Here is a 23,772-nt window from a genome sequence, read left to right as displayed (position 1 = left end):
TCCTCCTGGTGTATTCTTGGGATGGTTTTTCAACGTTGGTGAAAACTCTCCTGTGCAACAAAGTCAAATTGGAATCTCTGCTCTGTCTGCACCTGGGGTATCCCAGAAGAAGTCACATTTAAGCAGCTCTGGCTGTGTTTTACTGGAATAAAACAGGCTCTAGGATAAACTACAGCACTCTTGCAAATGAATACAACAAAGAGATTCAGGTTCCCTCATTTGGACAAGTCTACCGTTCACCATCACCTCAGTGAAATAATCAGCAGCACCTGAGAGAGACAGACAGGAGTTACTGCAGGAGTTCTCCAGGACAGCCCTTCCCTGTGGGAAAAAGCTGCAGTGACCAGACACTGGATATGCTGGACCATTCCTGGCTTGGATTATCCCCAGGCAGTCAGCACTGACCCACCTCAATACCACATCAGCCTGCACTCCATACACCTTCTGCTCCACTGCTTTCTGGAAGGACATCAGAGTGTTCTCTGGTGCCAGCTGTCAGGAAAACATAAAAAAAAAAAAAAAGCAATGAGAGATCAGTAGCATGAGGGAAGTTTACGAAGCAGTGTCAGCAAGCAATATGGGAGAAGGGTTGGGAGATATCAGGGACCCAGAATGTTATTACTCCACATCTATCTGTGCCCAAAAATTCCTGTCTCGTCCTTACCACAGAGGACAACTAGACTACACATTCTGTAAGATACCTTGATACATTTTACTCCCACTTCTACTCATTCCATAAAGTCATCTATTAGTCTAAAAATTAGAGAGTTTCTCTACTAACAAATGTTCTAGTTAGTTTTACCAACAATTAAAAAAATAGCCTTAAGTCTAGAAAATTTACCCCTGTGGCCATCAGAGAAGGACTCAGATTTTATTTGAAATTCCTCCCTGTTGAATGGAGCAGATGGTAACAGAGTTAGGGTTTGTTTAAAATAAAAATGGTGTGAAGACAAATACTTTGCTGTTTTACAAAAGCAGTACAGTGTAGCTACTCCCAAAACACCCATGAAACAACAACAGGCAGGCCAGAAAAAAAAATAGGCAGACCAGAAGAAAAAATACTGACAACTACAGAAAGAAAACCTGGCAGGTTTTCTGCACTGAATAACATCAAAATAAGGTTATTTTTGAAAAATAAATTACTTTTCCCCCTTTTTTTCAGGTTTAGAGCACCTGTAATAACCCTCCTTTTCCACCACCAGGATCAGTTCCATCAGGACACAATGAGCATTCACATCCTGCAAAGGGGAATAATTAAGGGCAAAGGCCCAATTGCACCCATGCAAGCAAGATATAATAATAAAACAATGAAAATAAATATAAAAACTTGCTTAAGCACTTAGAGTGGCTGTAAGAGATATTTGTTTTCTGATCACTTCACAGGCTCAGGTCAGCAAAGCTTTGGGGTAAAATAATCAGAGCAAATGTCAGCACCAACCTTCACCCAGCTCCGGTATCTCAGCACGGAGCTCCTCAGCCACACATCAGTACAAGTTCATTTTTATGTTTGCTCAACAAAGAGCCACATTATCTTCCTAAACCAGCTCCCAGTCAAAGCCAGACTTGTTTGGGGCAGGACAGAGGCGACACCCGCAGCGTCCAGCCGGGTCACCCAAGGTTGAGCTCCAAGATGAGCTCTCCACACATTCCCAGAGCTGTCAGCAGAGAGCAGCAGCCACAAGGAGCTGGAGAATCCCAGCCAGGCTGGCTCCCATCGCCTCGGGTTGCTGTCACCGGCTCGGGTGTCCCTTCCCAAGCAGCCCGGGTTTCTGCAATGATCCTCTCCCTGCACATCAATGCTTGCTTTTGCACCCACCCTCCTAGAAAAACCTCCCCTCCAAATCAGGCTGGGAGAGCAGGGGGTGCTCAGCCTGGAGGAGACTCTGGGGAAATCTCAGAGCCTCCCAGTGCCTGGAGGGGCTCCAAGGAAACCTCATTGCAGCCTTGCAGTACTTAAAAGGGGGATTGGAAAAAAGGAGAGCACATTTTACACAGACAAGAGATAGGGAATGGCTTCCCACTGCCAGAGGGCAGGGCTAGATGGGATTTTGGGAAGGAATTCCTCCCTGTGAGGGTGGGCAGGCCCTGGCACAGGGTGCCCAGAGCAGCTGTGGCTGCCCCTGGACCCCTGGAAGTGCCCAAGGCCAGGCTGGACAGGGCTTGGAGCAGCCTGGGAGAGTGGAAGGTGTCCCTGCCCATTCCAGAGCAGAGGAATGAGATGAGCTTTAAGGTCCCTTCCAACCCAAACCATCGTGTGATTCTGGGATTAGAACCTTTCAGGCAAAGGCAGAGCTCCCTGTGAGCAGCTGGTGAGTCCCCAGTCTGTCACCCTGACATAAATAATTGCCTCTCCCAGTGAATCCATCCAAACCTGTCCCCTGCAGCTGCTGAACCTCTGCACAAACCACTGACACCCACAGCGTAACTCAGCAAAGATCAACCAGAAAGCCAGGAAAGCAAATTTAACCTTTTCCATCAAGATGAGAGGCTACCTATCCCCAGAGATGGCACCACTCTGGAGGCAGGATTGCTCTGTACCAGGGGTTTAGAAACCCTGAAATGTGAGGGATTTTGTGAGAAAGGAAAATCTGAGATACAGGAATTTCCATCCTCCCAGCCTGTCTATTCCTCCAAGAAGGAGGGAGCTGAAGCCCCAAATAAAGCATGTTTAAGGCAAAGATGCATCCAAGTGGGGTAGCTGCTGTTACAGGAATTAATTGCTGAGATTAATGTTATTTTTTTAAAAAGGCTTTACAGCCAAACTGCAGTAACTAAAAAAAAAAAAAAAAAAGCACAATCTTTCTGCTTGTATTTCTCTCTGTATCCCTCCAGGTTTTTTTAAGGGATACCTGCTTGGTACAATATATTCAGGCATGCTATGTCTAAAACATAAATTCAGGTCTGTAACAAGGGATACAACCGATTCCTTAAGGGAAAGAAACCTTGGGGCACAAAGCAACGATTTCCAAACCTCCTCTCTTTTATAAACCATGCCCAGGTATTGAGAGCCAGACAGACCCAGCTCAGGATTTCTAGAAGCTCTTCCTCTTCTCTGTGCTTGGTTTGAGAGACTCAATCCCTGCAAAAATCAGGCTACTATTCATTTCCTCCTGCTGCAGCAAGTAATGTCTAGAAAATCACCACAAATGAACTCATTTTTGTTATTTTTGTGCTTAGAAATCCACTGCAGATGCATTCAAACAGAGACAGGAGCTTTGGGGACCTTCCTTAAAGAAGATTATGAAACTGAGTTAGAGCAGCACAACCTGGCTGCAGCTGGACATCACCACATTTGTGTTTTTCCCTTAATTAGCCAGGCCTTAAAAAAGCAACTCATGGCAGAATTTGGTGGGGAGGTTAATGAAGAAGCCTGGACAGAAGAATCAAATTTTATTCCAAACTAATTGCAGCCACTGCAAACCTCAGGCTCGTCTAGGGGAAAGTGTCCCTGGCCTTGGCAAGGGGTTGGAACAAGGTGGTTTTGAAGGTCCCTTTCAGCCCAAACTATTCTGGGATTCTATGATTAAGCACTAAAGGATCTGATCTTTTGTTTCATCAACAATATTTAAGGGTATTTTCTTGCCCTATTGGAAATATGGCCATCTCTTTTTTTTTTTTTTTTTTAATTACTTTTTTCCTCTTTATCTCTCCAGTATTAATCTCCTTGTGAGTCACGAACTGGACCAAAAAAACCCACAAGGCAGGATTAAAGTGGTACCTAAGAAATGGAATTTTCTTTTGTGTAAAACTATGCCCTTTGGAAGTTCCCTGTGTGGGGCTTAGTGTGGGATCTGCCATGCCATTGGAGCTCAGCATTACTGTCCCATCATGCCAAGTAAGTAACATGGCAAGGCAGTAAGACTTCTGCTTAAAACATAAAATAAGACATGTCTTTAATCCCTGTATTTTAGAGAGCATCTTTAACTAACTCTGCCCATGGCAGGGGCTCACAGCTCCATGGTCTTCAAGGTTCCTTCCCACCCAAACCATTCTGGGATTCTGTGACCCAAATTTTCAGTAAACTCCTCAATCTGAAAGGAAGTGAAACAGCACAAAACAAACCAGAAAAGAAAAAAAAAACCACCACCAACCCTACAATGGACAAGAGGATAAACTCATAAGGAAAAGCCATTAGGGATTTAATAACTACATGCAGGAGATGAGACCTCATTATTGTACTGCCCACACAAGAAAGCTGAAGCTTGATTTAATGAAAGAGGACCTGACCTGACACAGATTTATTTCCCAGACAAGCCCTTCTCCTGCTCTGGCAGAAGATGTTCATTGTGAGGGTTTGCTGCTATCTATCAGGCCAGCAGCCAGGTTAACTGCTCTTATTTTTAATATGTAAAGAAGCTGTGCAGCAAAGCAAGCGCTTCTTGATTTCACCTGCACAAGCAGCACAAACCAAAGCTCTTTAGAAGCCTGAAGGAGAAAAAGCCACCCCAAACAGATGGTGGCAATGTTTGGGTACCTAAGAGAAGATGAAGGGAAGGATTCCACAGTTCTATGAAAACCAGCAGCCAAAAGAATGCAGTGGCACAAACCAGCCTGAATCGCCCTTCTGTTTGTACCTCAAACACCTGGGGTGTCACTTGACCCTGGGTTCCAGCCCTGCTTTATTTCCACAGCAATCCCAGGCAGAAGGAGAGCCTCCAAATTGCATTTGCTGTACCCGTTCCCTGGAGACTGCCAGGCCCAGCAGCACAGGGTCACTACTCACCATGGGTGCCCCACGGTGGCCCAGGATGGCTGGCTTGGGTGCCAGGGCCTTCTTCTCCATGATGCAGGGGGAGGAGATGGCCAGGGGGACGAGGTAAAGTGCAACTACAACTGCCAGGTACGCAGTGAACATCAGCATCTGGGAGGCTGGGATGGAGAGAGACACAGAGAGATGCTGAAAAGGCTGGCCCTGACCTCCTCACATCACAGGAGCAAAGGCAAGACTCCTCTGTCTATCTCCAGAGGAGAGACTGATCTCCTGTCAGTGCCTCCAGCAAGAGAGCAGAGCTCTGTGTTTAGGGAAAAACATTAAAAAAAAAAAAATCAGGTCCTGAAAGTGGTTTTCACTTAATTTTGTATTGGGGAAACAGTAAGTCAAGTGAATTGCTTAAACCCCCAGGAATGTAGCTCAAAACACTGCTGGCATTTCCACCCTTTGGGTGGGACAGCACCAAATTTTGCCCTGCCTGACAGGAGAAATAATTCACCAGTCACACATAGCCAAAAACAGGCAATGCCACCACATCAGTGCATTTAAAGTTCAACTTGGTGGTTCACCAGCACCACCCACTTCAGCCAGGGCAAAGCCACTTCAGCTGGTTCTGCCTTGAGATCTGCAGCAGAAAAATGCAATAATGTTTTACTGAGCAAGCTGGAGATGTTTAAATAAATCCCTGGGCTGTGACAGAGCTGCAGTGCATGGGGCCAGATGAGCAGTACTGTCTCCCATGCCACCCAAATTCCATCTATCAGGGACTTCCCACCAAGCCCAGACTCCCTGGAAATCTCTGGAAGGTGCTGACGGAGCAACAGAACCACCCCTGTGCCCCACAGATGTGTGTTCCTTATAAAAAACAACAGGCATCTTTGAACTCCTAAGATATCTGGAGCCACTTGAAATCACAGATATTACAGCAGAAAACTTGATTTTTAAAATGTTTCAAATTATTATTTATTTTGCATACTCATTAAGGCTTTGGAACGCAAGGGATAACCTAAAAAAAAAAAAAAAACACCAAAAAAAAACCAAAAAAAAACCACCCAAAAAATCCCCCCTCAAAAAAAACCCCCAAAACCAAAGCCCTTAAAACAAATATTTGCAACGGATGCCAGATAGAGAAGGTAGTGGATTTTTTTATTTTTAGGCCCAGCTTTGCTCCTGGCCACAGCTGATCTGGTTTCACTCATAAATAGGCTCCTTTTTGCTTCCAGCATCTAATAGGCTCATTCACACATGTTCCCACAAGGTAGAAGGTAACTCTAGGAACTCTGCCAGGGATTTTTCCTCCTCCCTGGCAGAGATGTCAATCACCCAGGGAGCACTCCAGGAACTCAGTGGCACCTTGCTAAGGGACCTCATGCTGTGTCCTGCACCTTAAAGGAGTCACCAACACCCAAACCTCCTGGCAGACACAGAATGTGATCCTGAGCCAGGTCCTGCTCACCCAGGAGCACCCACACACCAACCAGGCTCTGAAAATTCAGTTTAACCAGAGAAAAAAAAAAAACATAAAAAATTGTTCAGAGAAAAAAAAAAAGTTGAAATGCCACAAAGAAATGGCAAGAATAGGCTTGCACCAAGGCCTGCAGCTGCTCCTGATGTTTCCAAAAGATTGGAATCCTATTTTCCATTAAAAGTGACTATAGGTTCTCACAGATATTTTGAATTTTTTTTCTTCTGTTTCTAACACCACCATGTCTGCACCAAAAAGCCTGTAAAGTCTTCCAGGTAAGATAAATTCCAAAAGTCAAATGAGTCTGAAATAATCTTAAGATCAAGAGATACCACTGTTTTTTTCTTAAAAACAATCCAGGAACAGAAAGAAGCTCTTTCCTGGCTTATTAAAAAATAAAAATTAAAGAAATGAAAAGGAAAAAAGAGAAACAAGGGGGGAAAAGAGAAACAAGAAGGGGAAAAGAGAAACAAGAAGGGGAAAAGAAGAAACAAGGGGGAAAATAGAGAAACGGGGTGGGGGGGAGAGAAACAAGGGGGGAAATAGAGAAACAAGTGGGGGGAAAGAGAGACAAGGTGGGGGGAAAAGAGAAACAAGGCGGGGAAGAGAGAAACAAGGGGGGGAAGAGAGAAACAAGGGGGAAAATGAGACCCAAGAGGAGCAGCTACTCCCCACCCTGCATGGACACAGGATGTACTCACTGGCTTTCTCTGTCCGTGCAAACTGCCCTGCCACCAACCACGACAGTGCTGTGACAGCTGCCAGGGCGCCTATATGCAAGAAAGGGGCTGTGGCCTGCAGGGCACAAGAACAGGAGAGGAAAATGTGATTAAAAACCCCCCAGCACCTCGAAAATTCGTTGGTTTTGCAGGTTCAGTTGTGGCCATTACTTCTTCCAAATCCTGCTATTGTCTCTGGCTTTTAGGCTGCTCTGAAGGGAAAGGAGGAAAGCTCTAACCTCCTTTTAGGGGAACTTCTCCCCCAGTAACACAGATATTTGGGAAAAGGGCTGCTGGAGGGAGTCCAGAGGAGGCCACAGAGCTGCTGCAAGGGCTGGAGTCCCTCTGCTCTGGAGCAAGGCTGGGAGAGCTGGGGGTGCTGACCTGGAAAAGGCTCCAGGGAAAACTTATTGTGGCCTTTCAGGATTTAAAGGGGGTCTGTAAGAAAATGTGGACAGACTTTATTAGGGTCAGCTGCAGTAGGACACGAGGGAATGGTTTTAAACTGGAATAGTCTAGGTTCAGACTAAATACAAGGAAAAAAATCAGGATGAGGGTGGGCAGGCCCTGGCACAGGGTGCCCAGAGAAGCTGTGGCTGTCCCTGGATCCCTGGAAATATCCAAGGCCAGGCTGGAGAGGGCTTGGAGCAGCCTGGGACAGTGGAAGGTGTCCCTGCCCATGGTAGGGGGTGGCTCTGGATGGAGTTTAAGGTCCCTTCCCACTCAGACTTCTGGAATTCTCTGAACACACTGGACTGTATCAGCAGGGTGCAGCACCATGACACAAAGTTGGAGATGTATCATCTGAGTCGTGTGTCTGCTCTCCAATTCCCTGCCTAAATCTTAAAAATACCCCAATAAAATAAAGCACTTCTGAGGAATGTTAGTCACTTGTGTGAATGCCATTTCCACCCCCTGTATTTGCACAGATTTGCATACTCCCAAATACACGTCAGCAATCACCTCTTAAGCAAAATGGGCAAAATATTTTTGGACTTTTTTTTTGAGAAAGAGGGGGAAAAGGAATAGAGAGCAGATCTGTAAGAAATTAGGTTTGTAGGTATTTTCCTTTCATACTTCTCCAGCCCTACAAGACACCACATGTCTTCCTTAAAACAATTTTCTCATTGCCAAGATTTCAGTTTGGGGTGTGACAACCATCAAGACAGAGTTTCACCCTACAGAAATACATAAATCCCATGGAACTCAGCTGCATTGGCCCCTCTCCTCCCCCAGGGAAGCATCCTTGCAGACAACTTACCTGCAATGAAATAAATACCATGTCCCACTCGTCATTCCAAAGCTGTGCTATCGATGACATGGTCACCACAGTAGTTATCAAGGTTGTCACCAGGCCAATCTGCAAGAAACCAGAGGGTATTTACAGGCTGGGGACTGTGGTTATTATAGAAATTAGGTTGGGATCTATATTGTAGATCGGGAAATGGAGAGAGAAAGCCTTTGCCGGTAATAAAAGGTCTGAAAAAAGACTCATGGGGAAGGAGGTTGGGCTCATGTGCTGTCATGTTCGAATGGATGCTGGGACTGGGGAAGGGACTCTGGATGGGACAGTGGTGGCACTGAGGTGACTGACCTCAGCCCACCAGGACCTCCCCCAGCCTCCCTCTCACGTGGAAGCACCCAGAGCTCTGAGCAAAGCAGTCAAAAAGAAAACATGGAGGTAAAGAGTTCAAACCATCAAAAAGTGCCACAGATATAACTCCAGCTGCAAAGACTGAAAATCTGGGCTATCTGTCTGAAAATAATTCCCCACTCTCTGCCTGTGTCTGGTAGTCAGCCTCTGTTCTGCCAGAGCCAAAGGATGCTGCTGCAGATCCAAAATCTGCAGGGGAGGCTTGACAGAAAATTGATCCCCAGAAATGAACGGATCACATCAGGCACAGGGCTCCTCCAGGCCAATTTCAGGTTTAATACCTCAGACCAGCAAATAAAATCCCACATTGCCAACATTTACAGAATCACTTTGGTACATGTAAACAGGATTTCTCTTTCTAGAGCCCCAATTCCCCTTGGTGTGGCCATCCTGGGTGGCACAGAGGTGTCAGGACACAAATCTCCACTCCTCCCATCAGCTCCCAATTTATTGCTTCTTCTCCTCTCCTCACACTCATCTTTGACTTGGCTTATAACCCTCTGCACAGAATTACAGGAGAAAATTGGAAGGAGTTGTGTGGTTTGCCCATGCCAGCCTTTCCCACACACTTAAATCTTTATTTCAAGTTAATTCAGTATAGTTCTGAGAAAAATATTAACTTATTCCAGTCTTGTGTCTCAACCTCCTTAGGAAGCTGAGGGAGGTGTGGGGAAGGGAAGAGACAAAGCCACACATCTGAGCTGTGATAAAAGGGGGCTTCTTTGGAAGAAGGGGAGGAAGGGTGGGAGTCCAGAGGGTAGAACAGATCACCAACACATCCCTCCTCTGGACTTACTCATCTAAGCCCAGTAGCGTGTCTGAAAATACCATCTTCCCTGATGAAGAAACATATGTCAGACTCAAGAACTGATAATTTATTTTGCAGCAGCAGACAGTCCCTGCCCCCTCTCTGATTGCATCCTCTTCCCCTGGGGAAGCATAATTTCTATCATCTCTAAGGAAAAGAAAAAAAAAGAAAAGAAGAAGGCAGGGTGGGGAAGTGTCTGCTGTCCCTGTCCTGGGAGGTACTCAGGCTCTGATCCTACAAGACCTCATCATGTGCAGAATTTCAGGAGGAGCTGGATATGGCAGATTCAGGACTGCTCCCTTCATTTCCAGTTAGCAGACTGCCAGCTACAATGGGATCCTGCCAACCCATTTTCTCTCCCTGCACACCCTTCCCCTCCCTTTCTGTGCTCCAAATATCTTTTCTTGTGTTTCACAGCAGTGTTTCTCAAACTGCTTTACACACAAATCTCCTTGGGCCCAGCAAACCTCACCCTGCACACCCTCAGCTTCAACACCTACACCTTCTCCCAAGGCTTCCCCAGCTGGTCCCTCCAAACACACTCTGAACAGCTTCACCTCTGCTCAGCCCCTCTCCAGGGCTGGGTCCAGCACACAAAGGAGCCCCAGGGAGAGTCCTGGAGCACCTGAGCTGGGACTGAATCAGGCTGCTCTAAGCATTGGTGTTTCTTCATCTCCACAGGTGGCCCCTCTATCTGCAAGGGCCAAAAGCATTTCAGCGAATTCTCTGCCCCCAGGCTTTGACGGGCTGTCCTGAGCAGTTTGCTCATGAGGCCACACATGCACCACAGACATTTCATGCTCTTCCCAAGGACACAGTGACAGCAAATGCCACCCCCTGCCTGCTCCTCAGGCTCCAGCATTCCCAAGATCCTGCTCCCCTTGGAGCTGAGATTTACCTTGTGCAGCCAGTGCAGGTTCATCTGCTGTCCCACAGCTATGTGACACAGTGCCAGGATCTGGGAGGGACAAACAGAGAGACAGACAGAGGCACATCACCACCCTGAAGTGTTTGAGCACGCAGGGACATGTCACCAACCGAGGGGACAACCACACCAGCCAGCAGGAGTGGAGGCAGGGTGAGTCAGCAGATCCTCTCCAAAGCCCAAGGATGTGGAGGAAAAAGCTTTGCCCTCCAAGGGGCAGGGAGTTCAGAGTCTGGCCCACAGCTCGCGGGGCTGCAGGAAGCAGTGCCTGTGAATTCTGTGGCCACCTGCATGGACACCACGCTGAAGGTCCCAGCACCCTGGGACGAAGGGAAACAACTGCCACTTGTGCCCAGAAGTGGAAACTGGGCCATACCATGGGCAACAAAACTGTATTCCTCCTCTGAGGGTGTCTGTCTTTTACTTTTGAGCATCTGAGGTCAAAGACTGTCAATTTCTCACTTTTGATTTTATGCATCTTCAGGCTAAGAGAAAGAGAATGAGAGAGGAATCATTTCTAAGAGAAAACTCCTCAACTTGTGGATGGCTTGAGAAGCTTGTGGCCTTTTTAAAGCCAGCACACAAAGCTCTAAGAAATGGGATTTCATTCTACTCACCAGTAACATTGTAATGTAGGTAAAGCCAGCAGCAGTTGTTACAAGGATTGGAATGGACCAGTCACTCCAATATCCCATTCGGTTATATAAAAACCTGGAGGAGAAGAGGGAAGGACAGATTAAGAAGGGATTCAACACCAGAACAGCTTCACTGGGGTTAGACAAGACTTTAGTAAACAGATCTTTCAAAAAAAAAAAAAAAAAAGAGATAGGCAGCAAAAAACAGAAGTGACAATCCAGTGCTTTAATCTCTTATGGAAGTTAACTGGATAGAGAGAGGCAGAGAAACCCCAGAACCCTTCCTGCAGCTTCTGACAGTTCAGACCTGACCTGGATTCAAATTATTCCTCTGGATTTTTAGGAAAAAAAAAAACCCACCAAACAAACAAACAAAACAAAACCCCCAAACAACCAAAATCCCTAAATGGGCTTGGATTAGGGATGACATTATTTCCATGCAAACCCTTTGGCACACAAGGACAGGATGGTTCTGGGGTGGAAGCAGCTCATTCAAGGAACTGGCTAGGTTCTTTTTTTTTTTTTTTTGCCTTTTTGCCTCTTGGTGCCTTTTTTTGTCTACAACAAACAGAAATGCTGCATTATATAAATGCAGTTCAAAGACTCAATCTCCTCCACTCAAATCCAGCATCATTCATCAGCCAGAACCTCTGGTCTGTTTGGACAAACTCTGGGGTGATTGTTGGGGCTCTCCAGTGCAGAGCCAGGAATTGCACTCCATGCACTCCATGCACTCCATTCAGGATATTCTCTGATTCTAATTCTGTCCAGGAGTAAAGCTCCCCCGTGGGATCTGGAAAGCAAATCCTTGGATTCTAACAGGCATGGCCCATGTCCAGGTTCTGCTCAGGGAGTCAAAGAGCACAAAACCAGGGATCTGCAGGGACTCAGACATGCTGTTAGGACAAAAGAGGGAAGAAAGGAAAGAGGGCTCCTCTGAAGTCTTTGCTGATGCCACCACCCAGAGCTTCCTTAGCTCTCAGTCCATTCAAGTTTTTGCTCTGATGTCCCTTCCATGCCCCTCTAAGAGCACCAGGCCTCCACTTGCTGCGCAAATGATTGTTTTAAAATGCTGGGTCCGTGGTAGCTACGAAGCAGATGAGCTTTCTCCAGACCCAAGGAGGAAAACATTTGCTACACAGACTTGTGTTTATGGTCCTGCTCCAGGGGGAGCATGGGCAGGTTCACAAATTAGAGCATCCCCCACAGCCTGCCTGAGCTAGAGTGAAGCCTTTTGGTGCAGCACAAACCTCAGACAGTGCAGATCTGAACTGTAATGCAATCAAGTGTAGACACCAAAAAGGGAAGTGCCAAAAGCAATACATTAAAAAAAATTTACTTAAGAGGCACAAAGCACCTTCATTAACAAGGGCCTCAATGTTAAAAGCCTGAAGCAATACATGCTGGGCTTTGCAAGGCAATTTTGCCTTGTCCTTCTAAAACCCATTTCAATCCCAGAACAGCCCTTTGGTTCCTTACAAGCTGAAATGACCTAACTGCTGCCCAAGCTGCCTGACACACAGGTAAAAAGATGAAAAACCTCCTCAAGGATGGCAGAGAGTCAAGGCCCTCAGAGATTTGGGTTGAAAAATCTCCTCCTAGAGGACAGTGCAGGGCTGGAACAAGTCCCAGAGAGGGGGGGAAGTCTTCCTCCAGTCCTGCTGGTGGCAGTGGGCTGCTTGGACAGACACCTCCAACCCCTCTCCAGCTGGTGGGACAGGCTGAAGGTGACAGAAGCTAGGAGAGCTGCCAGGGATGAGCTCTGGAGGGCAGGAGGAAGGTCAGCAGCTCCTCACACCAATATCACAGCAACTCTTTCTCCCAGTTCCTCTGGAAGGCCCTGGCAGCAGCTTGGTGTGCCATGCCTCAAAGAGCCCTTCCTCTCCTCTGGGGGAGCTCCCAGCTTGCCAACAAATTAGTGGAGCAGAGAGGAAGGAGCAGGAACAAGCAGCAAAGAAACCTTGTCCAAAAACATGACCCAGAAGCGACAACGACAGAGGAACTGCAAAAGTGAGGTTTCTAAACACCAGGACCTCACTGTGCCTCATGAGCATCAGGTTCACAGCTCTGCTGGGAATAAAATGATGCTTTCAAGTTCTTCACAGCCTGCCTGGCCCAAATCTGCTCTGTTTTCACAGAGCCCATGCAGCTGTGCTGGAAGGGAAGAGGGCCAGCCTGCACGGACCCAATGGAAATTATTTCGCCCCCTTGCCTGGAATGGGCATGGCTGTAATTAAAACCTCACCCTGTGTTCTCCTCCTCCTACCCAGCCTTTCCACAGCTGCTTTCCAGAAACCCTGCTCGACCTCTGGTGGTGTGTGGAGCAGGGATCTAACTGGGGTTACAGCACACACAAAGCACTGACCCATTTTCAGCACTGAATGGCCTGAAATGCTGCTTTGCATCCAGAGAGCCTCTTCCAGACCTGTGCTGCACAAGAGGGAACCCTTTCCCAGTGGATGTGCTTCCAGCACCCTGGGCTGCATGGCAGGGACAGGGCTTTGGGCTGCAGGTGACAGCTGTGTTAAATCCCAAATGCCTCTTGCATCCAGAGCAGACCTGCACATTTCCCCCCCATTCCTGCAAGAATACTGGGGACCCAAATCCTGGAAGCACTGCAGCTGCAGTGACCATTCCCAGCATTCCCAGGGCTTTCCTTCATTTCTGAAGGAATGTTTTTAGCCCCTTCACAACTTTGAGTTCAGACAGAGCTGGTTTTGCACTGGAGCAATCACATCCTTTACTGAGGGTACAAACTGAAGAAGAGAGGGGTTCCAAAATACCACTTTAAAAAAGGCATTTTTATCATGCTGCTGTTACAAATAATCCAGAGCCATGGTGATGGTTTCACTTCTCACAGTGTGGGGATGAGCAAAGAGAAAAAACTCATTTTTTCCTGGGAGGAGCCAGCTCACATCACCATGTTGGTAAACACCCTCCCTCACACAGCTCCAGCATCTAAAGCAGATGATTTACTTAAGGGATCAGCTCCCCACTGTGTTTTAAAACACACTTTGCATCTTATGTTTGACAAGAAGATGATGTCAAAGCAGTTTGGTAATAACACAGCCCAAGGTGCTGTCAAAATGTATTAAGATGCTGCCGATAATAAAAGGGAGGATAATTTCCAGCACTGGAGGCAGCTGGCAACACCCTAAATTCCAGCACATCCCACTGCAAAGCTCCTTTTCAGCTCCTTCCAACTTTGTATAATATTTTCCACACCCATGTGCTTCAGGCTGAATTTTTGCCATGGATATTTTGTGGGATAGCTGCAGCCAAATGGCTCAGTCACTTTCAAATCCAGCCAACCATCAAGATAAACAAACAAAAACCCAGCCACGAAGTGGAGACGTGAGGCCACGTCACATCTACACATAGATCAGGCAGAAGCAGCTCTCCTTGAGTCCCACTTCCCACCCCATTTTCCCTTTCTCATCGTTACAGTTCCATCCAAAGGATCCAGATGAACCCAAAGCTGTGTCAAGCAGGTGCACAGTGGCAACCATATTTCCTGAGGGAAGCTCTACTCACCAGTTGATTTCATTGTAGTCATTGTGAACTTCCCACCAGAAGTAAAACCAGACCAGGGTGAGGAAGAAGGATGAGGTGAGGATGAGGAACCAGAGGCGCTCCCACTGCAGAGGAAAAGAGAGGTCGGTGTCAACAGGATCCCATTTGGTCCCAGCTGTGGAGGAGACTCAGTGGAGTAAAGAGGCATTTCCAAAGGCAGATTTGGAAATGTTCCAAATTTCCCCAGGTCTGGGCAGAGGGCTCATTTCCAGATAGGGAGCTGGGGTTTTGTTTGGTGAGGGTTTTTTGTTGGTGGTTGTTTAGGTGGGTATTTTTTATTTTTTTGAGGCAATTGTTTAATTAACTTTTCCATTCTCATGCATCTTCCCCTCCCTTGGGCTTAGCCTAAATGACTGAGTAGTTATCACAAGGTGAAGATTACATAGTGGATTAGGGATGTTCCTACTCCTTATTCCTTCCCCTGAGGTGCTCAGATCCTGCAGAGCCAAACCACCCATCCCCACCATTTATTCCTCCCACCACCATCACATATTTCAAGTGTTTTGCAAACAGACCACACCAGCACCAACATTCAGTATGCAGGAGCATTTCAAATTCTACTCAACACACACAAAATAATTCCCTCAAATAAATCTGTTCAGTGCCCCTGCTACAATACCATGGGTAAAATCCCAAACCACAAGGACATCAATCTATGTCTTCAAACTGCCTCTCACCAGCACCACATCCACGGGCTCCTGGTTGGTTTTTACTCCTTGGCCTTAAACAGTTCATACGTGTTTTCATTTCTACAGGGAAAATATTGAAATAAATTCTGCACAGAAAATAATCCAACAAATCCTCTCTTCCCACAGTGAGCAAGGAAGGATGAAGACTGGAAAAGACTATGAGCAACTCTACCACCATAATTCCCTTCCAGACCCTGAGCACACATTGATCTTTTTGGGAAATGTTCTTTTCTCTGGTGAACTCTCCTGGCTTTTTAATTATGCAAAACAAGGTAACCAAGAGAGTGACAATAGAAACATTAAAAAATACTAGTTTTTGCCTCCCTTTCCATGCTAAGGGCTGGAGTTACCTACTTAACTGAGAATTAATTTTATAATTATTTTTAACTGTGACTATTTTTTCTTATGCATCACCCTGGGTACTAATCCTGTGATAGAGGTCCTCCTTGTATCCTTCATCATTAAAAAAAAAAAAAAAAAAAAAAAGGAAGCCAAAATAAAGCAGTAAAAAGGGATGGAATTATTTCATTTTTGCTGTGCCAAAAATGATGTTTTCTGCTAGAAATTCCAAATCCATGGCTGTATAACCCAAATCAAGATACCCAATTTTGCCCAGAGAAGCCATGGCTGCCCCTGGAACTCTGGAAGTGATCCAGAGGCTGGACAGGGCTTGAAGCCTGGGATGGTAGAAGGTGTCCCTGCCCATGGTGGGGTAGCAATGGATGGCTTTAAGGTCCCCTCCAACCCAAACCATTCCCCTCTTTCTGGATGCCTTCCAGTCTGTACATCCCCAGGATCTCAAACCTCAATTTCCCCACTGTTTGCTGGGATTTTCTCTCCCCCTCTCCATTTGGGTCTAACACCTCCTTCCACATAAAAGTTAAATATGGGTTATATTCCCACATATATTTGGGGTTTTCCAAGGCAAGGGAGGTTTTAGGTACCTTTTATGCCAAAGACCAACATTACTATAAAAATCCTACCCTCCAGCTCTCTAAAGGTCACTCTGGGCTGAGCTTTGCTGATACTCATGCACTGGATGACACTGATTTGATAAACAAGCCAAGGAAAACATTTAAAAACCTTTGAGCTTTCCCCCCCATATATATAAACATAATTCCCCCCCCCCCCCTTATTTACATGCAAGCAGCAGAGCTTGTGGCAAGCTCTCCAAAAGCTATTTTGGGTTTGTCCTTGAGGGTGCCCTTGCCATGCCTTGCTGGTTTTGTGAAAACCCAGGCAAATTCTTCTGTCTCAAGGCATCCTTCAGTGAGTTCAGGCACATTTCTCAGTGGGCTTACAGAAAAAAAAACCCAGAATATTTGATCTTTAAGGTCCCTTTCAACCATTCTCTGATTCAGTGATCAACAGACACAATCAGAAGGGCCCCAAAAGGAAATTAATGAAGACAGAGACATTCTACCAAGTTGTAGTTTGTCAGATTTTAAAATTTTCATTAAAATAACAGAATTCTTAATAATACATAAATATAAAAATCACTGTTTCACACACATTCTCCACCACTTTTGCACATCCCCAATCCCTACCCCATGCCAGGTGGGAGCAAAACCAGCTCCAGGTTAGGGGGTTTTGTGGAAAAAAAAAAAAAAAACAATCCACATATTAAGGAATCTGCTGCAGAAAAGCCAGTGTTTGATTCATCTGTGATGCTGGCTCACAGATTTTACCCACTCCTGTGCTTGAAGATTTAATCTTGTTTAAAACAGCACTGAAATTCATATCACAGGGGACAGATTTTCCAATTTAGGGATTAGTTTTGGTTAACTGAAGGTTCTGTCAGTCTCTTTTGCTGCAACTCCCCAAGCCAGACAAAGCATTATTTACTGCAGCGGCACAAGGAAAGCAGAGAGGCTCAGGAAGTTTATTTTATTTATTGTAGGATCTGTAGGAGATGTTATGAGCTTTAACTATACACACACTCCCACCAACCCCTCCTACAAGGACTTTCTCAATTCTGTATTAGAAACAGGAATTTCTCACCTACTTCATTCCAGATGATCACACATATGCCAGGAGACATCTCCCAGCATGGTACCATTCCTGTGAACTTAAGAAACCCTTTGACCAGGAAATCCAGGCTATCTAAATTGCCCATTTTCCTCCCAAAAAGCAGATCAGCACTGTATCAGGATTCAGAGTGTGATTTGAACTTAGAACAGATAATCAACACTTAAGATCTTAAAAATCAGGACTGGCCAGGGTGAGACTGCATTGATCTGGTTATCACTGCATTTACATGTGCCCCTCTTCCTGAGGTTTCAATATTTTAATAGGATTATTAATCACAGAATCAGAAAGGCTGGAAAAGAACTCTAAGATCATCAAGCTCAACCATGTAATTAATATTCCTCATATTATATATTAAGAGTAATATAATTAATATTTATATAGTGATAGGATATATAAATAAATTCAATATATTTATAATTAACATTGATTTAAATTACATTATTAAGCTGGCTCTATCAGAAGTCTGTCCCAAACCCTGCCTGATGCCTGCAGGCAAAACAGAGGGTTCAACATGTGAGACTGTATTAAATTCCTTATTTTACCACATACATTCCCCAGGGTTGCTGAAATGCTGCACCATGAGCTTCAGCTGTCCCCTCACGCTTCCTTTGGACCCAGCTGGGAAGCAGGGGCAGTACAACACTCTTGGCTCAAGGTCTGCTCCACGAAAGCCAAGAAAATGCAAGGCCAGAGCCAGCTGATTCCGTGACAGCCCACGGAGCCAACAGAGCGGAAGGATTTTGCTCCAGCAAAGCTGCTGGAGTCACCCCAGTTGACAGCAGTCCCAAAATGCCATCCTGTACCTGTGCTGCTTGCTGGAGTCCTTGTCAGCTCATCCTAAGCATCCCTGAGATCCACCTACATCTCCCAGCCTTGGGATGAAACAGCAGAACCCTTCCTAATCAAACCCATGCCTCCAGCATCCTCCCTGGCACCCAGAACCCACAGAGAGCTTCAGAAGGAAGTGGAAGGAGAGAAGCCTGCTTTGAACTGGGAATGGATCTGAGGAAATGCCACTGCTGGATGGATTAGGGCTCCATTCCCACAGGGATGAGCTCAAAGCACACATTCCATCAACGTGGGTGAAGTTGGGTCCCTTCCAATGTGTGCATCCTCAGGAGTTTTCCTGTGAAGGAACCCAAATGCCACTGCTGGAGCATGCTGCAGTTCACCCCAGCACAGCCCAGATGGGAACAGATGGATTTTATTTTCCCTCCTGGATTCACATCCATGTGTGAGGATTGCACCAGGCTCACGACAAACCCGCTGTGCCCAAAGCTCTCCCAGAGCAGCTGAAACCACAGCAGAGCCCACATCAAGATCCCACCTCAAACACAGGGAGAAGGTTGTGTGGGTGCTTGGGAATTGAGGAGATCCACCTCAGAGCGGACAGATCTTCCTCAAGAAAAGATATTTTCTTTAAAAGACTGAGAACTGGAGAACATCAACAGCTTGGAGCAACCTGGTCTGGTGGAAGGTGTCCCTGCCCATGGCAAGAGTTGGAAGAAGATGATCCCTGAAGTCTCTTCCAATCCAAACCATTCCGTGGTTCTGTGAACTCTACAAGGAGCCACCACTAAGACTGGGCAGAGGAAACAACCCAAACTTTTGTAGAAGTTTAAGTCAGATGAGTGGAGCAATTGGAGCACATTCTTATTTAAAAAATAAAAAAAAAAAAAAAGGAAAAAAGAGGAAAAAGAGAGGAAAAAAAAAAAAGAGGGGGAAAAGGGAAAAAACTGAAAAAAAAAACTAAAAAAAAAGAAAAAAGGGAGAGAGAGGGGAAGGAGGAAGCCAGCCCTCTTGTTTCTGGAGCTGCCAGTCATCCACCAGGAAGAAGGCTCTTATTCAAGCCCAAGTGCCTCTAGGAATTCATGGCTTTCAGTCCCTCTGGAGGACCCTACCCATTCTCTGTCTCCTGAGCACAGTGAACCTCCTGTTCATTCATTAAAATAATGAAATAACTAAATAAAAATCTAACTAGAACAGGAAGAAGCTTTTTAACAATGTCTTAACCCTCCTCTCCCCCCCCCTCCTTTTTTTTTAAATCAGAAAACCTCCAGTTTTGAAAAACAGAAGCCTTTTAGAGAAAATCTAGTATTTTAAAGCAATTTCTTGCTGAAGGGCATCTTGGCTTGAGGATGGAATTTCTGCTGAGAGGAAACTGGAAGGAGCCTGAGCCCTCCCACAAATCTGGCAGCACATTGGGCAGGGCATGCACAAGCACATGGAAAACAGCAGCACGTGGATCTCACCACACCAACAAAATCCAATGTGGGAATCTTCTTCCAGTTCCATACTGTAAATCTCCCTGCTGGAAGTTTTATGTGCAGACAACATTCAGAGATATCCAATATAACCACACTTTCAAACTTGCAAATACAACAAGGTCAAAAGGTGTTTTATCTCCCTGCAGTGCATACCATCCTTGTGTCCATAAATATCCACCAGCTCAGGCACCTGCCTTTAGCAAATCAATTGGTTTTTTGAGGGCTCAGGGCCACACAGTCCTGAAGAATTACTCTCTACCTCAGGAGCAAATCCAAGAGCTGGAGTCAGACTGGAGCACCACCACCATCACTCAAGTGTGTTTTCAGACTGTTTTAATTCACTACTGGATCCAACAAAGAGTTTATTAAGGAGTCTGCACTCCACTGTTTTCTGGCATTTTCAAGAATCAGTTTGCTGTAGGCATTTATCAGTATTAGCTTGGAGAGGAAAGGAGGAGAGCTAACATTTATCCAGCAAATACAAAGGGGAAATTGACAGCCAATTCCTCATTTCGGGATTACCCAATCGGACCTTGTCCAAACAAACCAAACATTATCTTCAAGCAACTTATTCAGTCATCTCTGAGGATGAAAGATGACTCAAATCTCCCAAGAGAACCAGAAACTGAGGATCACCAGGAACAAGCATCAGCTGGAGTTTGTCAATGGGAACACTTTAGTTCCTAAGGAGAAGTTACAAACTTTCATTATTAACTCTCAGTATGTGAAGGCAGAGTCCTTAAAGCAGTGGCTTGTTCTGAATTCCCACCCTCCTCTGGCTTCTGCTCCAGGGTTTCACTACCACCTTCATGGGGAGAAATCTCCCTTCTGTCCAGCTGGAATTTCCCCAATGCAGGTTGTGCCTACTGCCTCTTGAGCCATCTTGGCTCAAGTTCTCCAGGCCAGGCTGGACGGGGCTTGGAGCAACCTGATCCAGTGGAAGGGGTCCTACCATGGCAGGGGGTTGGAACAGGATGATCTTCAAGGTCCCTTCCAACACCAAAAAATTATGATTCTGTGACCTTCTCAACAGACTCTCCTTAGTTGTTGGGAGCAGCAAAATCCTCTCTTCCCACCTCCAGCTGCACAACCTCAGCTCTCCACCCCTCCTCCTCTGTTCCTGGCTCCCGTTCCAAACAGTTTGGTGGCCCCAGTGGGTTCACTTCTGTCTGTTCTACAGTTATAGGGAGACCTCTGTGCTCAGATGTGTTCCCTCAAGTGTCCCTGGAGAGGAAAGCCCACATCCAGCACTGCCACTGCTACAGCCCAGGGCGCAATCAGCATTCACTGCCAAAAGCACACCCAGCAGCTTCATCTGGCATTGCAGAGGGACAGAACTAATGGAAAGCACCTTGCACTCCAAGGATTTGAAGCATTTAAGTGAGCAGATCAATATACTTGAGTAGCAAATGTTTGCCTCACAGACCTCACACACATCTGGAGGAGAACTGAGGCACCTGGGCTGAAATTCCTTCACCTAAGGCTGCAGAGGGACCAGGCTTTCAGTCCTCTTTTGGACTGAAGATTCAGGAACCCAAGGGAGCAGGAGGAACCTGAAAGACCCCACAGAGCATCAGGCAGGTCCCACAGGACTTTGTAACCTGCCCAAAGGTTTTGTTTTCCCTCAATCTAGCAATCACCACCATCTGGTGCAAAGCTCTGCTTGAACTCCTCCTCCACCTCTTGCTTTTTACTCCTCGTCCTCAACTTTCTGCCTTCCCCCTGTGTTGGCTTAATACTTCAAATTTCATAAGAAATGAGACTTTCCCCAATTGCTACAGCCCTCTCCAGGAAGGAGAAGGAGTGACTGGAAGGATAAATTTGGGACCACAACTAATTGGAGCCAGTCTGGTCACTTCAGAAACACTGCCAAGGTTTTTTACTCCATGGTAACCCCTGTGATCTTGCATAAGAGGCACCTGCCAATCATTATAGAAATGGGAAGAAAAAGGAAGAAATTGGGTCTGACAGACAATGGGTCTGAAGCAAGGAGCAAAGAAAATAAAGCCCTGCTGCTGTGGCTGCTGAGGCTTCAACACTTAACCAGATGCTTCCTAAAGTAAGTCACTGCACATCTCAGGCACATCTTGTTTGATTATTACAAAGACTAGGCTAAATAGCTCTCTGCACACCTTGTTAGAAAAGGCCATGAATGAGATTCCTGAGCTGTGACACGCTCCATTTACAATTCCATTTAGCAGGTCACAGAAAGTGGCGGAGAACATATTCCTGAAATATGTGCTCCTGCTGGGGCTGCTGGAGCTGAACTGCAGCTCAACAGATGCAGCTAAAAGAGAGCCAAGCCTCTAAAAATATCATTGTTATACTTTGTAAAACACTTCCACCTCCCAGCCTCCAAAAACACAACCAGAAAGGGCAGGGCTGATTCCCTCCAGGCTTGCAAAGCTGGGAGCAGTGGGACAGTTTTGCTTGCCTAAACAGCAAGGAGAGGGATAAAGGGATGCAAGCTGAGGGATAACCCAGCCTGCCTGCCCCTCCCTCCCCACAGACTCTGCCAGAGCACCAGTTTCTCTCTGGGTGTCCACACCCAACGAAGGCAGCATTTCACTGCATCCCCAGCATCCATCACAAAAAGCACTGGCAAGCCTGGAGCACTGAGGTGGGAATTCCTGTGCTGCTCAGACACGGAGCACAGCTGGACCCAGGGCTCTCTCTGGCTATTGGAGGCCCCTGGGGACTTTCAGCAGCAATAATCACATCCTGGACCAGCTCTGCCTCCTGCAATTACGTCCTCCCTTTTTCATTCAAGGCAGAGGTAAGCAAAAATCCCTGAGGGAGCCTCTGATTCCCCAGGAAACAGAAGAGAGTGAGAGGGGATCTCCAGTCTATCCCCCACAGCATGATTTACTCTACTTCCACAGCTCCTGATTAGTTTTTAACCTACTGGATTTTGCCCAGCCAACATAACCAGTGCTTCTGGGCAAACTCATGGAAAGATCCAAGTATTCCAAACCCAATCCTGATGCTAACAAAGCACCATAACCTCCTTTTTTACCAAACACATTCATACTTGAAGGCCAAGAGGAAACAGCTAATTTTTCCTGATTAATAGGTCCAGATCTTTTTTCAGTCTTTACTGATGAGCCTTATCTAGGGAAGAAAGAAAAAAAAAAAGGCAAAAAAACAACCCATGGTTCTTGCAGAACCATGAGTTCTCAGAGTGGCTGAGGTCCAGGCTTGCCTGAAGTGGGGCACCTTGCTGGGCACAGAATCCCTGCTGAGCTCTCATCAGCATCAAGCAGCAGGAGGATTTCATCCTCAGAGCCTCCTGAGGGTGTTATTCCTGCTAACTCATCCCAGGCTCCTGATAGTCCTTGGCAAAGGCACATGATGTTGTCGACTTGCATTCAGCTGATGGTTCACTTTAATTAAAGCACCAGCATCCTGGGGCAAGGGGGTTAGGATTAAAATCAGCTTTAATAAAAGCAGGCTCAATTAAAAAAAAAAAAAAAAAGACTATATAATCTACCTAAGAAAACAGCCAATGAAGGCTGTTAAATGTAATGGCCTCGGTATTACATTTTACTCAAGTAATCTCAGAAAATATTTATTATCAGCAGGAGGAACATTTTGTACACATCCTGGGGATTTTGGAAGGCGTTTCCTTAATGGCCATCTTCTGGCTCCAGGTGGAAATAGGACATTTGGACCCTATACCAAGGCTAGAAAAGATTGCAGACTCTGAAAACCCCATCAAAACTGTGTCCCAACCACCCTGCACCTCAGTGGATCACTCAGGGCCAGAGGAAACAGCTCCACTTTTGCCTTTACTGATCCTATTTCTGTCCTGGCCCCAAACTGCTTTTGCCATTTGTCCAGCTCAGGCTCAGATGTGCTCCCAGCTCTCTCCTGTTGAGTGTTTATGAGTTTAATAAGCACAGCTTTATAGGAAGAACAGTGGATGAGAAAAATCCTGCATATTTATCCCTATTTAAAGAGAACTACTGCCTTTCTTTATTGTTTACAGGATTTCTGTTGTAAAATATTCTGTAAAAGATCCTAAATAATCTGACATAGATGACAAATAGATCCAAGGGCAAATGATTGGACTGGGAGAAGAAACAGACAGTTAATTTATTCCTTGGACGAATTTTCCCTCGCCTCTCACCCTTGGCAGCAAATGTCTGCAAGGTGAGTTCCAAAAATACTATTTTGTCATGATGCTTGGCACAAAAGAAACAAAAATGAACCAAGGATTTCTGTGCTGGTTGAAAGGGCAAGAGCCTCACCAGCCAGTGCTGGAAGACAAAATCCTGACAGGAAAAGAGGCAGTG

General features: G+C 46.0%; 1 protein-coding gene across 4 annotated transcripts in view; it reads right to left on the bottom strand.

Annotated features, from left to right (window-relative positions):
- GDPD5 (glycerophosphodiester phosphodiesterase domain containing 5) overlaps positions 1–23,772 on the bottom strand; it is a 105,330-nt gene that overhangs the window by 15,644 nt on the left and 65,914 nt on the right. For all 4 annotated transcript variants that reach the window (XM_068180452.1, XM_068180450.1, XM_068180451.1 and 1 more), the window contains exons 3-9: positions 14,452–14,555; positions 10,900–10,993; positions 10,256–10,315; positions 8,157–8,255; positions 6,878–6,971; positions 4,724–4,869; positions 410–492 (exon numbers count right to left, since the gene is read on the bottom strand). In XM_068180452.1, coding sequence (XP_068036553.1) covers positions 410–492; positions 4,724–4,869; positions 6,878–6,971; positions 8,157–8,255; positions 10,256–10,315; positions 10,900–10,993; positions 14,452–14,555 — 680 coding nt within the window. The remainder of the gene's footprint in view (positions 1–409; positions 493–4,723; positions 4,870–6,877; positions 6,972–8,156; positions 8,256–10,255; positions 10,316–10,899; positions 10,994–14,451; positions 14,556–23,772) is intronic.

The sequence above is a fragment of the Anomalospiza imberbis genome, chromosome 2, assembly GCF_031753505.1.
Source record: "Anomalospiza imberbis isolate Cuckoo-Finch-1a 21T00152 chromosome 2, ASM3175350v1, whole genome shotgun sequence".
Classification (NCBI taxonomy): Eukaryota; Metazoa; Chordata; class Aves; order Passeriformes; family Viduidae; genus Anomalospiza; species Anomalospiza imberbis.
The sequence above is the reverse complement of the archived record's forward strand: the minus strand, read 5'-3'. Positions and strand labels throughout refer to the sequence as shown.